This window comes from Drosophila persimilis, unplaced genomic scaffold (genome assembly GCF_003286085.1).
Source record: "Drosophila persimilis strain 14011-0111.01,24,50 unplaced genomic scaffold, DperRS2 tig00000002-arrow-pilon, whole genome shotgun sequence".
Lineage (NCBI taxonomy): Eukaryota > Metazoa > Arthropoda > Insecta > Diptera > Drosophilidae > Drosophila > Drosophila persimilis.
Window position 1 is genome coordinate 9,414,917 of NW_020825289.1, and position 13,017 is coordinate 9,427,933.

The following is a 13,017-nucleotide window of genomic DNA, read 5'->3' on the forward strand; positions in this document are numbered from 1 at the left end:
ACCTTGCATGTGTTGGCTTTTCTTAGTCGCGTTGCCTGGTGTCCATACCTCTCTTTTCCATATTATGTAGCAAATGTGTAGTAACCGTGTAGTTGCCATTAACGGCAACGACAATTATTCAGCTGAAAATCGCGTTTGCTGTAAAATCAGGCAACAAATAAGCTTCAAGCTCCAATTAAAAGCCTTGTGATTTGTGATATTAATCAACGTCCCAGCAAAACCTTGTCAAGGATCTAAGAAATGGCTGATCTAATTCAATTGGGTAAATCGGATTATATCAAAGCTAATGTATCCAACTCGCATAATGATGCCGTCGCATTTGAGGTAAAGCTTGCCAAAGACTTAACGATCTCGGCCCTGAAGGTACGTAGCCGCTATGCATATGGAGACACATTTCCAGATGATTGAACATTTTGGTGAATATATATTCACATTCTGGTTTCTTTCTTCAGAGCAAGCTGGAAATATTGACTGGCGGGAGTGCTGGCACCATGAAAGTGGAACTGTACAAAGGCGACAAGTGCTTGGGCACCCTGGATAACAACGATGCCCAGCTGGGATACTATGCCAGTTGCGATGGTCTTCGCCTCCATGTCATCGATACATTCGCCAGCTTCTGCTTTGACGCTCCCGTTGAGAAATTCGAGCTGAGCAAAGACCAGTACGACAAAAGGTCCGACTCAGTGCGGCATTACCTGAAACAAAATCGTCTGGGAAAGTACAACGAGGAGGAAATGCAGCAGATTGAGGAGAAGAAACGACAGCAAGCAGAAGAGGTGCAGAAGCGGGCCGAGCTGTGTGTCGTTGATAAGCGATGCGAGGTAATCGAGTTTAATATACCTTCCCGAGGAACAATATATTGACTGCACTGCTCTTTAATGCTCATCAGGTGACTGTGCAGGGTAATCCACGACGTCGCGGTACGATTAAGTACAATGGACCACTTGAAGGCAAAAGTGGTATTTTCATTGGAATACAGTATGATGAACCACTGGGAAAGAATAACGGAAGGTACCTGCTCATCATAGCACACAATTCTAAAATGCCAACTTATGTCTTTCCCATTCCAGTGTCAATGGAAAAGTATACTTTGTATGTCCTCCAAATTATGGCGGCTTCGTCTCCCCGTTATCCGTGACTGTGGGTGATTTTCCACCAGAAGACTTCAACCTTGATGAGGAACTCTGAGCATTTTTCAATCCAACTATTAAATCTCACATCGCACATACCACTTTAACAGAAAGACTCAACAAAGCTAATTTTAGTTATGCCATTTTGTATTTATTAATTAAAACATCTATGTATGTATATCAGATAATCGTACAACATGATTATTTGTAAATTCTATAATCGGCTTTATCATTTTTCTGATTTAATGGTGTTCTCAATCATTTCACATCTGTTTATTTTACTCGTAACTCAACCACTTGTAGACAAAATAAATACCAGAAGAATACATTCTAAAATATTGTGCAATAAGGATATCTGCGGAGTCCAACGAAATACATTGGCCGCTGATTGATGACAACATATTTGAATATCTGCCAATTGTTAAAGATTTATGTATGCATATCTTCCATGTAGGGGAGCTTTCTACGTGAGGATATTAAGCATTAAGCTGCTTGCTTTATATGTATATTTATGCTTATGTGTGTGTGTATGCATGTATGTATTTTCTTGCTTAATTCTAATATTTATTAATAAATTGCAATCAGCTGTCGTTTAACAACAAATATATAAAACGTTGCATGCGTTTACTCGAAGGTCTAGAAATGTTTTAGAAATGCCTCACAATCATGGTAGCTGCAACCTTTAAGTGTAACTATGTTTTGGTATCAATAGATTGATTTTGAGCCTCCACATACTTGTCGAATCAACTAAGATAAATGGTCGTCTTTTTCTACATCTCACTTGAGATCGGTTCTGCTTTAATAAAACCCATTTACTTTTCCATAACACATAAAAGTCTGATTCTGAAACATTCAACAATCGCATAGAGCCCGAGCCTCTATACCTATCTCTTCGGGCTATGCAAGTAAAGTTGAGCTTAGTGGAAACTAGCTAACAATCGGTCGTAATTGCTTCTGAGTTTTACATATTTCGTTTCGGATAGGTTGAGTAAACTTGTAGCCTTAACAATAATATACGTACAATTCTCGTCTGTGTTCTATGAACTGTTCAAATTGAATGAAATTAACCAAATCTTCAGTTATAAGTACCAATTTATACCAACTACCGTATTCGAGCATGTCTTAACATTTACAATAGATGCCGTTGGGCATTTTTCATGCTGTAGAAGAAGAACTTATGTTTTTCGAACTGCAATCCAAGCATTGATACCTGATGCTGCCCTAAATTTTGTCAATCAACGTTGTTTAAATTATTTCTTAAAAATGAAACAACCCGAACTTGGATATCAGTGTATGTATATTGTGTACTTTGATCGTTTTCTTGCCAAGCAATTAATTTTACTGGATATCGACACATAAATGCAGTTTATAGAGCGTTGATTTCTTCTTGTTAATATTTATTATTATTCTTTTATTGAATTGTGTGATCTGTCATGATTATATTTACTTTAATTTTGTCGATTCGAGCCTATCATCCGCAGGCCTTCCCTAGGTTCCTATCAATTACTGTATTCTATGTAAATATGTGCGTATCTATGTGGGTTCTAATGCATTTTCAAAGTAGATACATATATATCAGAGCAGAGCTCATCTGCTCGATTGTTCTGCGAGCATGTAGTTTATACCAATGAAGGACACTAACATGTATTTTTTTTTCTTGAGATTCTGTGTGGCCCTTTAGTACGCATTGACCCAAATATTTAGCAAACATACATACAATAGATACGTACAGACTACATATCCCCCCACAATTAAAGTAATTTCGCATGCTACGACCCGGTTCTATTATATTTAGAGAGTTGTGGTGCGTAGCATTGCCACATGCGATTTGGTGTTTGGTTTTTCCTCTTCCTTGGCCACTGGATGCTGTCCATGCTGTTCGGGTGGGACCTGTGGCTCCTTTGATATTGTGCTTGTCCTAGACGCACCCTTTTTGTCTGAACCGCCATGCCTGAAGGCTGTTAGTTTGCGCACAATGAGGCTGCCCGTGTGTTTGAGGTTCCTTTTTATTCGATTGCTTCCGCCCCTGCCGCTGCCACTGCTGTCATCACCTCTGCCCTTTTGGCCACTGACATCATCTTCATGTCTTCCACTGTCCACCGATGTGGTCGTTGGACCTTTGGTTGTCTCTTTAATAGATTCACTCGTTTTATTTTCTACGCTCTCGGCTTCCTCTTCCAAAATGGCGTTTATTGTATTTAATTCACCGCAGAGGGGCATGATAATTGAATCGCTGGGCTGCGCATCAGTACCCAGCGAGTCCTGATCACGCACTATGCCGAGGCGAGCTGCCTGCATGTCATCGCCTGACTCCAAATTCTCCTTGGAGCTAAAGGGCGAGTACATTTGAAAAGCCGAATGCAAGGATCCAGATTTTTTGGAGTCCTCGTTTCCCGCGCTGGACAGCCTGCTCTTTTTGCGCCGCTGAGAGCCATGCTGACTGGTTAGGGATCGGCACATAAGCGAAAGATCTGACAGCTTGCTGCTACCGTCATTGCTGGCCGTGTGACGGTAGTCCGTGGAGATAGTGTCGGCCTCAATATCGCGGGCTGCGGCGGCGATCCCCTCATGGTTATTTTGGTTAAGTCACAGACGTAGATCAAAAGCAATGCGAGACGCAATGTTCTTGAAACCGATGCTGGTACCTGTGTAAACACGGGGAGAACAAGGTGTTGCAAGTGCTCTATTTTGTTTCGAGAAAATCACTCCATATTTACCAGAGATCCGCTTAAAGCGCACCCCATTCAAGGAGAGGCGCGGTAGCTTGCACACCTCAATCTCCCACTGCACCAGGGAGTCAGTGTTGGGATCGCCATGCACGCACCAAAGAACAAACCTAATAAAAAGTTTTAAAAAAAATTGAATTAATTTATGGAATTATCCTACTTATCCATGTCCGGCTACTCACCTCTCTCGCTGCTCATAGTCGCAGTTGTTCTGATCCAGTACTTCGCGTATCTTTTGCATTATCTGATCGGGCATCAGGGGCGATGTTGTCTTCATGGACCATGTAAAGCGTAAAACGCGAGGTTTCGCTGGCTCCTCCGTGGTTGATTGACTGAAATTATATAACCGGTTTAGAATAGCCAAAAGTCTCGCGAACCACAAGAAAGAATGACGTTTTTATTATATTTTCTGAGACAAGAATTAAGCGTATATGGCCTTTCAAATGGCGAGTTGTTTAACTGACCTTTGGATCTGAGCTATTTACTAAATTTCAACTAATTTTAGGAATTGAAAAAGTTCTAAGAATAAGCAACCCCGACAGCTGGAAGGCTGCATTCAAGAGAATGCGAAAAGAAAGCTTTCCTAAACACTATTTTCCGTCATCAAATCGTGGCAAATGCTCGGATCAGCAGTTTCTGTTGTCAGTGTGTCGGATATGGCCAATTAGGTCACTACTAGCCCGCTCCATTCGAGAAATGAGAAATTTAACCAAGAGTTTTCCCTATGACATTCCTTACGGACAGCCGGACAAGTTCCCGTTTATGTCCCAATCTAATTGCGTAAACCCTCCTACTTATGTATTCTTAGGGCGGACATTGAACATGTTTTAACTTCCAGAGCGAGGGATGCCTTCTGTGGAAAGATGGGAGGGGTATTCCAGAAAATGCAAAGGCGGGAATTAAATAAAATTGAAATGCGTGTAGAGGTTTCTTTGCTCACAAATGTTTCACATCATTTATTATGGTTTTATTAAATTATCAATTGTTTTAATTATGCGTTATTTCTTTGAAACTTAATATTTAAAGATAACTACTGGTCGAGCCACTGAAGGTGTCCGACGATAACACGATCTATAGATAATCATCTGTACAAATAAAATGGTCGCATGCACTAGTGGTAATACATTGTTATTCCTTGAATTTAAGCTTATTTGTTTAATTTCTGCCGTTTTATTTTTAGTGGCTTTAGTGGCTACGTGGTATGCTTAAATTGCTAAAAAAAACCGCTGCACCTCTGCTCTGGGGCCCTGCACCCAGAGAGTCTCGGCTCTGGCGCAGTTGTGTGGAGGGGGGGGTGATTTATGAATTGCAAGTTAGTTGGTTGGCTGGCTGGCTGGCTGGCTGGAGTGCTGGCTGTCTGGCTGGCTGGCTGTCTGAAGTCTGATTGTATGATCCACGGATACAATTTAGTGCAAGCTCAAATCGGAATACAAATACAGTCCATACATACGTACAATACAAACATACATACATACAACTACAGGTATCGCTAAATAAAAGTTAAGATCATACAGTAGTTACACAATTAGCAACTTCTTTTGGTGTTGTGTTTTATTGATTTTACTTTTAGTTCAGCTTAGATCGGTTTAGATTTGGGTTTCAGTTTCAGTTTAGTTGAGTTCAGTTAAGGCTAGCATTCAGTGTACTATACTACTGGAACTCTGCACGTTTTCTCTCACTTCGGTCACTTCATTTGGTGATTCCGTTATTCCGCGAGTCCGTTATATCCGTAATATATATATATATTTTTATTTATGTGTAGTTTAGGTAGTACTCGTAGGTGTAATATTTAGTAGTTGGTGTGATCCATAATCGTGACCGTGACAGACAGCAACTGTAGTCAGGATTCTCTCTGATTATTATTGCATTATTACGAGTGCTCGCGTTTAGCTTGTGTTCCTTATTGCAATTTCGTTTAATTTCATTTCATTTCATTTATTTGTTGTGTTCTTCCATGCGCTGGTAGCTCCACGCATCGTTTTGCGAACAATGAAAACAAAGGCTTCATAATTTGTGTTTGTTGTTGCTTTACTTTAAATATATATATGTATATGTATATGTATATGTACGTTTAATTTATATAAATGTATATGTATAATTAGTTAATAATTGTAATAAAACATAGGCGCATTTGTGAAATTTGCAACACAATTAATGCAACGGAACTCAACGTTGTCGGTGTTCATTTGAGGGGCGGCTGGCTCAAAGCTGAACTGGGTTCGGAGTCGGAATCGGAATTGAAATCGAAAGCAGTAATCGTAATCGATATTCTGTATCTGTATCGGTATCGGTATCGGTATTCGTATCGGATCGGTATCGAAACGACGCGAAGCAAAAGAACCCGATCCGATCCGATCCGATCTGATCCAATCTGAATCGACCTTATCTCTGTACTCTGTCTGTTCATATCATATCATATCATATCTCTCTGTAACTCTCCGTCACGCGCGTTTACTCTAGGGGAATCGTTTGTCTCAGTTTCAGTTTTAGAACTATTAACAAGAAGTAGTTAATGCTTGTTTTGTTAATTACTGGTTTGGCCTAAAATTAAAGAAAAAATTTTAAACAAATTATTCACGGCTGGAAAAAATATTTATAATGGGTAAAACAAATACCAGAAATGAAACCAAAGAAGACAGATAAGAATAAAACGGAATAATGGTAAAAGTTTTGTTTGTTTGTTGTTTTGTTTTTTATGTTTCTTCATATTAGAAAAAGAAAAGTAAACGCAATATCTCTTCAGCTGATAAGTTCATTGTACATTTCACATTGTCTTTTTCTTTCTAATCAACAGCATTATCGTATTCGTAATCGTAATCGTAATCGTAATTAAACTGATCATGTATTTAACAAATGAAGGAAAAGAGACGAGTACAGTACAAAGGAGCCTTCCTAGCGGTGTGGTGATTTAATGCAAGTACAGAGTCGTATAAAGCAAACGTGGGATATAGATGGTTGGAAAAACTACAAAATATCTATATGCATATAGATTGTATATGCATATGTATATTGAAAGTATAAATTCAACTAAGAATAAACAAATTATAGATGTGACGGAGATTTCGAGAGCGTAGAGAGGAAGCGACAGACGACAGGAGTGGCCATTTCGGCTCTTGTCAATCAGAGATTTGGATTCAGTTCCGTATTACACGTATTAGACGTATTGCACCTATTGCACGTAGTCACATATGCAGTTTGTATGTATGGTTTGTATTTGTATTTGTATTTGTATTTCAGAGGTAGGTTTAGATACAGAGTCTTGCAACCGATTCGGCAGTTAACATATCGTATTATTTCGTTTTATGGTGGAGCAATTGGTTACCGGGCGGGCAAGCAGGGCACGTGCCCGCGCCCGCACCCACTCCCGCACTGACACATCGGCAGATCATCCCGAACGATTGATTGCCAGTTATTTTTGCATTCATTGTTACTACAGCTGGGCCACGCACAGGCACACACACACACACACAATCAATATGGAGATCACAGAGTAAATACATGTACGTATATATATGGTACGTACGTAAGCTAACTAAATATGAGTAGGAATACAAATGTATTTGGCAAATGCATGCGTCGTTCCAGCCCCGAGCTGGCATTTGCACCCCACAGATACGCAGATCCACGGAACCCAATGGACCCACCAATGGTGGACCCACCACAAAATCAGTGAGTGCGTGCCTCTGGTCCGTGTCGGTGCATATGCGAATTCGAGGAGTCTGTTCTTAAGCAAATGTCCTGTGTGTACGTTAGCTGTGTTAGATGTTCGGGTACATACTCGTACACATATACCTAGTACATAGTACATACATACTTTCATTCTGAAAGGCTTTCAGTTCAAAAAAGAATGAAAAAAAGAAACAAAAACAAAAAGAAAAAAAAAATTCCATATACAAAACATGTGCATATAATTAGTGGAAAATAAATAACCAATTCATAATTATTAAAAACTCCTCTTTCGCGTCAAATCAAAGTTAATCAAATGAAATCACGACCGCAAATCTTTTCATGCAACCAAATGGGAGTGGAGTGGAGTGCATTGCAGTGCTCTTCCGCTTGCTTCTCTGAACGAAGAACCACCCATCGAAACGGTTTGTTTGTTAGTAACGCTATTATATCCTACGGTCAGAAATTGCATGGGTAGCAATGTGCATAAGTAGCAATAAAAGTTAATGGGTAATGTCGGTTAGGTTGATAGGCGCGCAATAGGATAGTTTTCCGTGATCGCCGCAAGACTTTATCTATAGCTTCATTGGGTTCTCGGATTCCCCTCAGTCCCAGACCCAGTCACGGTCATCGGCTCTGGCTCTGGCTCTGGCTCTTTCTCTCTCGCTATCTTTTCTCGTTTTTGCTTTTTCTATAGTGCAGTAGGGTGGACCTTAACAGTGGTGATACTTGATTGGTGAGTGGGTGAACCGACAAACAAACGAACTTGCATAAATATCACGTGATTGACACTAAACAAAACAGAAATGGTACACAGAAATGTTAGTGCATTTGTAGAATGAATACTTAAGACTCGTGGAGAGCCAAATACAGTGCGTTTTAGACGATTATCTGGTAACATATTGAAATCAGCCTTCGAATCACCAAAAAGATGATCCTGTTATCTAAGAGAATTAGTTGATTATCATATATTAATTGTCCACAAGCTGTCCTTGTGGAATTTCATGGGGTCTCCCATGCAAAATCGAATTTCCCAGTACCAGTACCAGTAGCTGTACCAGATAATTTTAAGCCGATTTCAAACCAATTTATTACACGGGCTCTGTCCTCTGTCTTTCTCCGTCTCCCTGTCCGGCTGTCTGTATCATTGACTCCAAAGCATGTCCTTCTTTCATAAAAGTACTATGAATCCTATCGTTAAATCGGAAAAACGTTTGAATTGTTTTCAAGATCCATATATCCCACAAATATTTATTTGTAGTCTGCGCTTAATGCGTTTTTTTTTTTTTAGCGATAATTTGTAGCTGGCTTGGGTGAGCAAAAACTGTTCTGGACAGAATTGATATGCAGAATGGACTTGGTACAGTACAGAACATAAACACACACACCCAGGATCATAAACATATTTGAATAGTGTATACCCACGGGTGTGTGCGCTGCAGATATGCAATTAAATGATACAAAAATACATGAAACATAAAATGAAAAACAAGGAAAAATTAAACAAACGAAAACAGAATAAATAAACACGTAAACGAAAAATAATAAATTATGTATTTATAAAAGGAAGGAAATTAAAAACGATAAAAGTAAACAAATTCAAATTTTCAGTTTGCATTTGCTTTTCTTCTTATATTCCATTAACTGAAGAAATCAAATTGGCATTTCGAGTGACATATATTTTGGTTTGGTTCGTACTTACCGTTTGCTAAAACGTGAGGAGAGTTTGGAAAAGAAGCTCATACGCCCCGGATGGGCGGAGTCGCCGGAGGCGCCACTTGTGCCCGAGTATTCCAGCGCCGTGTTGTTTCGAGCTCTGGTTTGACCTGTGGATAGCAACGATCATATCGGTTAGCAGCGATCATACTTGTGCAGCACACATCACACGGCACACAGACACAATCTACGAGCTGGATAATTCCTTATTCATACTGATGTACATATTGTACATTATAAGACAAGATCGTTACGATGTTTATATGTATGTACATTCTAGAACATAAATATGCCCCATTTGTCGACACAAAGTGCACTGGGCAACAGTTCTCCCAGTGCACTTTGCACCATGGGACGTCCGCCAAATGGTAGTTAACATTAGTTTCTTTATTTCTGTTTTGTTTTGTTTTTTTAGTGTTTTTTTGGGTACCGCGGTAGCTGAATGTGGACAAACAAATGTCTCTATTTCTATCTATCGTTGAACATTTCGTGTTGCTATGAATAGTTTTCCATTCGTATTTCCAAACACACAAAGATATGTACAGGGGAGGCGGTATGGGTTAGGCAGTGGTCATTCGGGATAGGTTCAAGTACAGAAGGCATACGTGGTACAAACAAACGTGCATGGAAGAAGGTGTGTGTGCAACAGAACACGCAAATCATAAGCGATGTGGTGCGGTACTATACCGTACGATAACACAAATTAACATTCAGCTAAATGGATCGATAGTCGATAGGAAACAAGATAATCGACTGAAAACTGAAACAAAAATCGATGCGCGTTTGGGTGTGGGTATTGATATGGATATGGCTGTGGGTGTGGATGTGGAGGTGCAGTGCGGGATTCAATCGGAATCGGATGCATAATGAGAACAGTTATCGTTTCAGCTATCGATAATCTTACGATTAGTCGATAGATAGCTATGCGGGTTTTAAGTAGCCTAGTTTTCGGTGGCTTGGGTTGGGTTGGGTTTAGTAGTTGTGGATAAAATTAAATTATTATCATTAAAACTAATAAAAATAAGTGAACAGAAAACTCACCAGAGTGAAAGGTTGAACGTGATGGAACATTCCTTGGAAAGTGTCTGCTTGATTTAACAGCCGATGCCATTCTAAGTCGATCGAACAGACTATATATATGTACAAGTACAATACATATGTATGCACACATAGGTATGAATGGAAATCAAATCAGTTTCGAATCGGTTCGTCGGAGTACATTCAAATCCAATGAATCGCATTTCAGGGAACGAATATGTTTTTATCAGTATACAAATGTTGGTTTGGTTTGTTTCATTTTTGTTTTTGTTTTTGTTTTCCATAAAATATTTGTTTGTGTAATCGTTTGTACAAGAACCGTTCGAGGGTGAGTGTTTGAACGCATGGGATGAGTAATGATGGTTGGATGAGTGTTTCGGATGATGAATAAGGAAGGCGGCGCACATCATCGTCGATTCGGTTCGGTTGGGTTTTTGGAGTTTCGTTCCCATCCAGTGGCGATTGTGTCATCGATTTGACATCATTTATCGATTAATGGGGTTGGATTTGTATTTAATATCGATTCGGTTCAGTTCGATTTGGGTATTTGGCAATGGCGACATGTATGTAGGATGGCGGCAGGCGGGTGGGTGTTCAGAACAGCGCGAATCAAGCAGTTTGTTTGGTTTATGTGATAAATAGATGGCGATAACCAAAAGTTGATGGTTTTTGTATTTTTTGTATATATTGTATTATCAATCACGTCGTAGACATAAACAAAATGAAAAGAAAAAATAAAAATAGATCATGTAAATTTTTCAAGAAGACAAGCACTTAAAGATACGATTCTTATCAATAATACTGGATACTGGATACAAGAAATCCTGAATGAACATGAATATAGTAGTAGTATGCCATAATGCAGTACGTTGGAAAGCTGAGAGAGCAGGTACAATGTATGTACGTACGAGGAGGTGGCAGGGAACCGATTGTTCCAGTTTCTGATCTACATGAAAGCGTTTGATGACTCATGCTTACGAAGTTTGAGTGCTTCAGATGAAACAGACAGTACATTCGACAGTATTTATAGGGGACTCTCTGCATCCCATCTCTGATATTCGATTATTTCAGCTAACAGTAAGAGTTACAGTTTGAAGAAACTACGCATGAAATAGACACATCGAACATTGTAGATCGTACATTGCAGAGCATATAGTTAGTATGATCAGTCAGGTAGACAGGGTTACAACAGCAGCACAATAACAAACTATTTCAAATCGAGTATAAATCTGGGATATAAGCATTTAACAGTAACAGTAAATGAAAACGAAAACACACACACAATAATGGAGAAAATTCAATTTACGGGCGATGGTAGAGTCATTCGTGATAGACTGACGAAGACAGACATGCATGAGGAAACGGAAACAACAGAAATTATGAATTTATAGAAACGTATACGGATATTCGGATATTCCGCTTTTGCTGAGTGTTGAGCTGGCTCAGTGTTTGGACACTCCCAATGCGAATACGAAATACGAAAAACTATTCACTTGATCTGATCAGTCTCTTAAGGCTCGCAAAACAGATCGATATTCTACTCGGAAGGACCTCCAATTACTGGGCAAGTGTCGGGCAAGTGCAATTCCAATTAAGGTTTATAGAAGTAGTCGTATGTATGCCTTGACATCGCCGCGAATTGAATCTCGTTCAGATGAATGACAAATTATGCGAACAGATGCGAACATAAATTAGAAAAATAAAGCCAAATCCTACGCTAGTTGTATACACTTAATTATACATAGCATCTGTATCTGCATATCTTTATATGGAAAGAAGGGTCGCGATCGCTTACTGTACACCCAAACAACTTCAAAAATTCAAATGATCATTCGTAGCTATTGAATATTACAATACAATCTACATAGCATATCAGCTTATACTCGTGTTCTCTAGGATTACTTGCAGTGTGTATGTGGAGACGCTCACGACCCTTGGTTAAATGAGGCACAATAAAAAATCTCTTAACGTAAGATTGGATATTCACTCACCAAATTTGTTCGATTTATTTCGATTCGATTCGAATCCAAATTGAATTCAATTCAAACCCAAAATGCATTATTCATTCATTGATGAATTTAGTTGTTGTTGAATTGAATTGTTGAATTTTTGTTTTTTTTTTTTTGTTCAGGTTTTCAATTTGCATTACGATTACGAACGAAAAGGTAGTAGTAGTAGAGTTATACAATATTTGGGCGAGCGTCGATAGGAAGACGAAGAAGGTTGTTGCAGATTCAGATTCAGATTCGTAGGTGGTTCAGGTGGTTGGTGGTGTTATTTGTAGTTGCGGATATAGAACGCCACAGAGAATGGATGTACATATGTGGTAGTGTAGTAGTTATCAAATTAGACATTTTGTTTGTAAACAGACAATGTTTAAAATTGTAAAAAACATGAAAAGATAAGAGATTTACATTATTCAATTGATCAAATGGTAAGATCGATAAAAATACATCGAAAAATGGATACAGAACGAATAGAGAACCAAACGAGAAAAGGCCAATACTACAATACTAATAATAGGAGAGTAGGAATCAACAGTAATAATATTCAAACGAAGTACTTTGAAATTATATATAGATATACAAACAGATATATATATATATATATATAGATATGGAGGCTAGATCCACATGATCAAAGACCCCAGGGCGCGCTTAAACAAACATAGGTTATACCATAGGTTATAACATAGGTTATATAAACGTAGGTAGGTATCATTCCAATCCTAATCTGAAATA

General features: G+C 38.9%; 2 protein-coding genes across 21 annotated transcripts in view; one reads left to right on the forward strand and one right to left on the reverse strand.

Annotated features, from left to right (window-relative positions):
- Positions 1–175: 175 nt before the first annotated feature.
- LOC6590810 (tubulin-folding cofactor B) lies at positions 176–1,616 on the forward strand. The gene is made up of 4 exons (XM_002016320.2): positions 176–363; positions 453–821; positions 890–1,011; positions 1,071–1,616. The coding sequence occupies exons 1-4, from the start codon at positions 241–243 to the stop codon at positions 1,186–1,188; spliced, it is 732 nt and encodes a 243-aa protein (XP_002016356.1). The 5' UTR covers positions 176–240; the 3' UTR covers positions 1,189–1,616.
- A 793-nt stretch (positions 1,617–2,409) lies between these two features.
- The window catches only part of LOC6590845 (MAP/microtubule affinity-regulating kinase 3), a 30,519-nt gene continuing 19,911 nt past the window's right edge, over positions 2,410–13,017 (reverse strand). For 7 of the 20 annotated variants that reach the window (XM_026986883.1, XM_026986878.1, XM_026986867.1 and 4 more), the window contains 5 exons: positions 10,280–10,368; positions 9,225–9,348; positions 4,039–4,188; positions 3,848–3,966; positions 2,410–3,775 (listed from right to left, as the gene is read on the reverse strand). In XM_026986883.1, coding sequence (XP_026842684.1) covers positions 3,717–3,775; positions 3,848–3,966; positions 4,039–4,188; positions 9,225–9,348; positions 10,280–10,368 — 541 coding nt within the window. In that variant the 3' untranslated portion in view covers positions 2,410–3,716. Of the gene's footprint in view, positions 3,776–3,847; positions 3,967–4,038; positions 4,189–5,909; positions 6,398–9,224; positions 9,349–10,279; positions 10,369–13,017 lie in introns of those variants that run through there. The other 13 variants (XM_026986884.1, XM_026986885.1, XM_026986881.1 and 10 more) reach the window with 4 other exon arrangements.

Excerpts from the sequence above, each read along its gene's own strand:
- LOC6590810 (XM_002016320.2), top strand. The coding sequence starts at position 241 with ATGGCTGATCTAATTCAATTGGGTAAATCGGATTATATCAAAGCTAAT. Across the intron at positions 822-889 it reads TCGTTGATAAGCGATGCGAG|GTGACTGTGCAGGGTAATCC; the intron begins GTAATCGAGTTT and ends AATGCTCATCAG. Across the intron at positions 1,012-1,070 it reads CTGGGAAAGAATAACGGAAG|TGTCAATGGAAAAGTATACT; the intron begins GTACCTGCTCAT and ends TTCCCATTCCAG.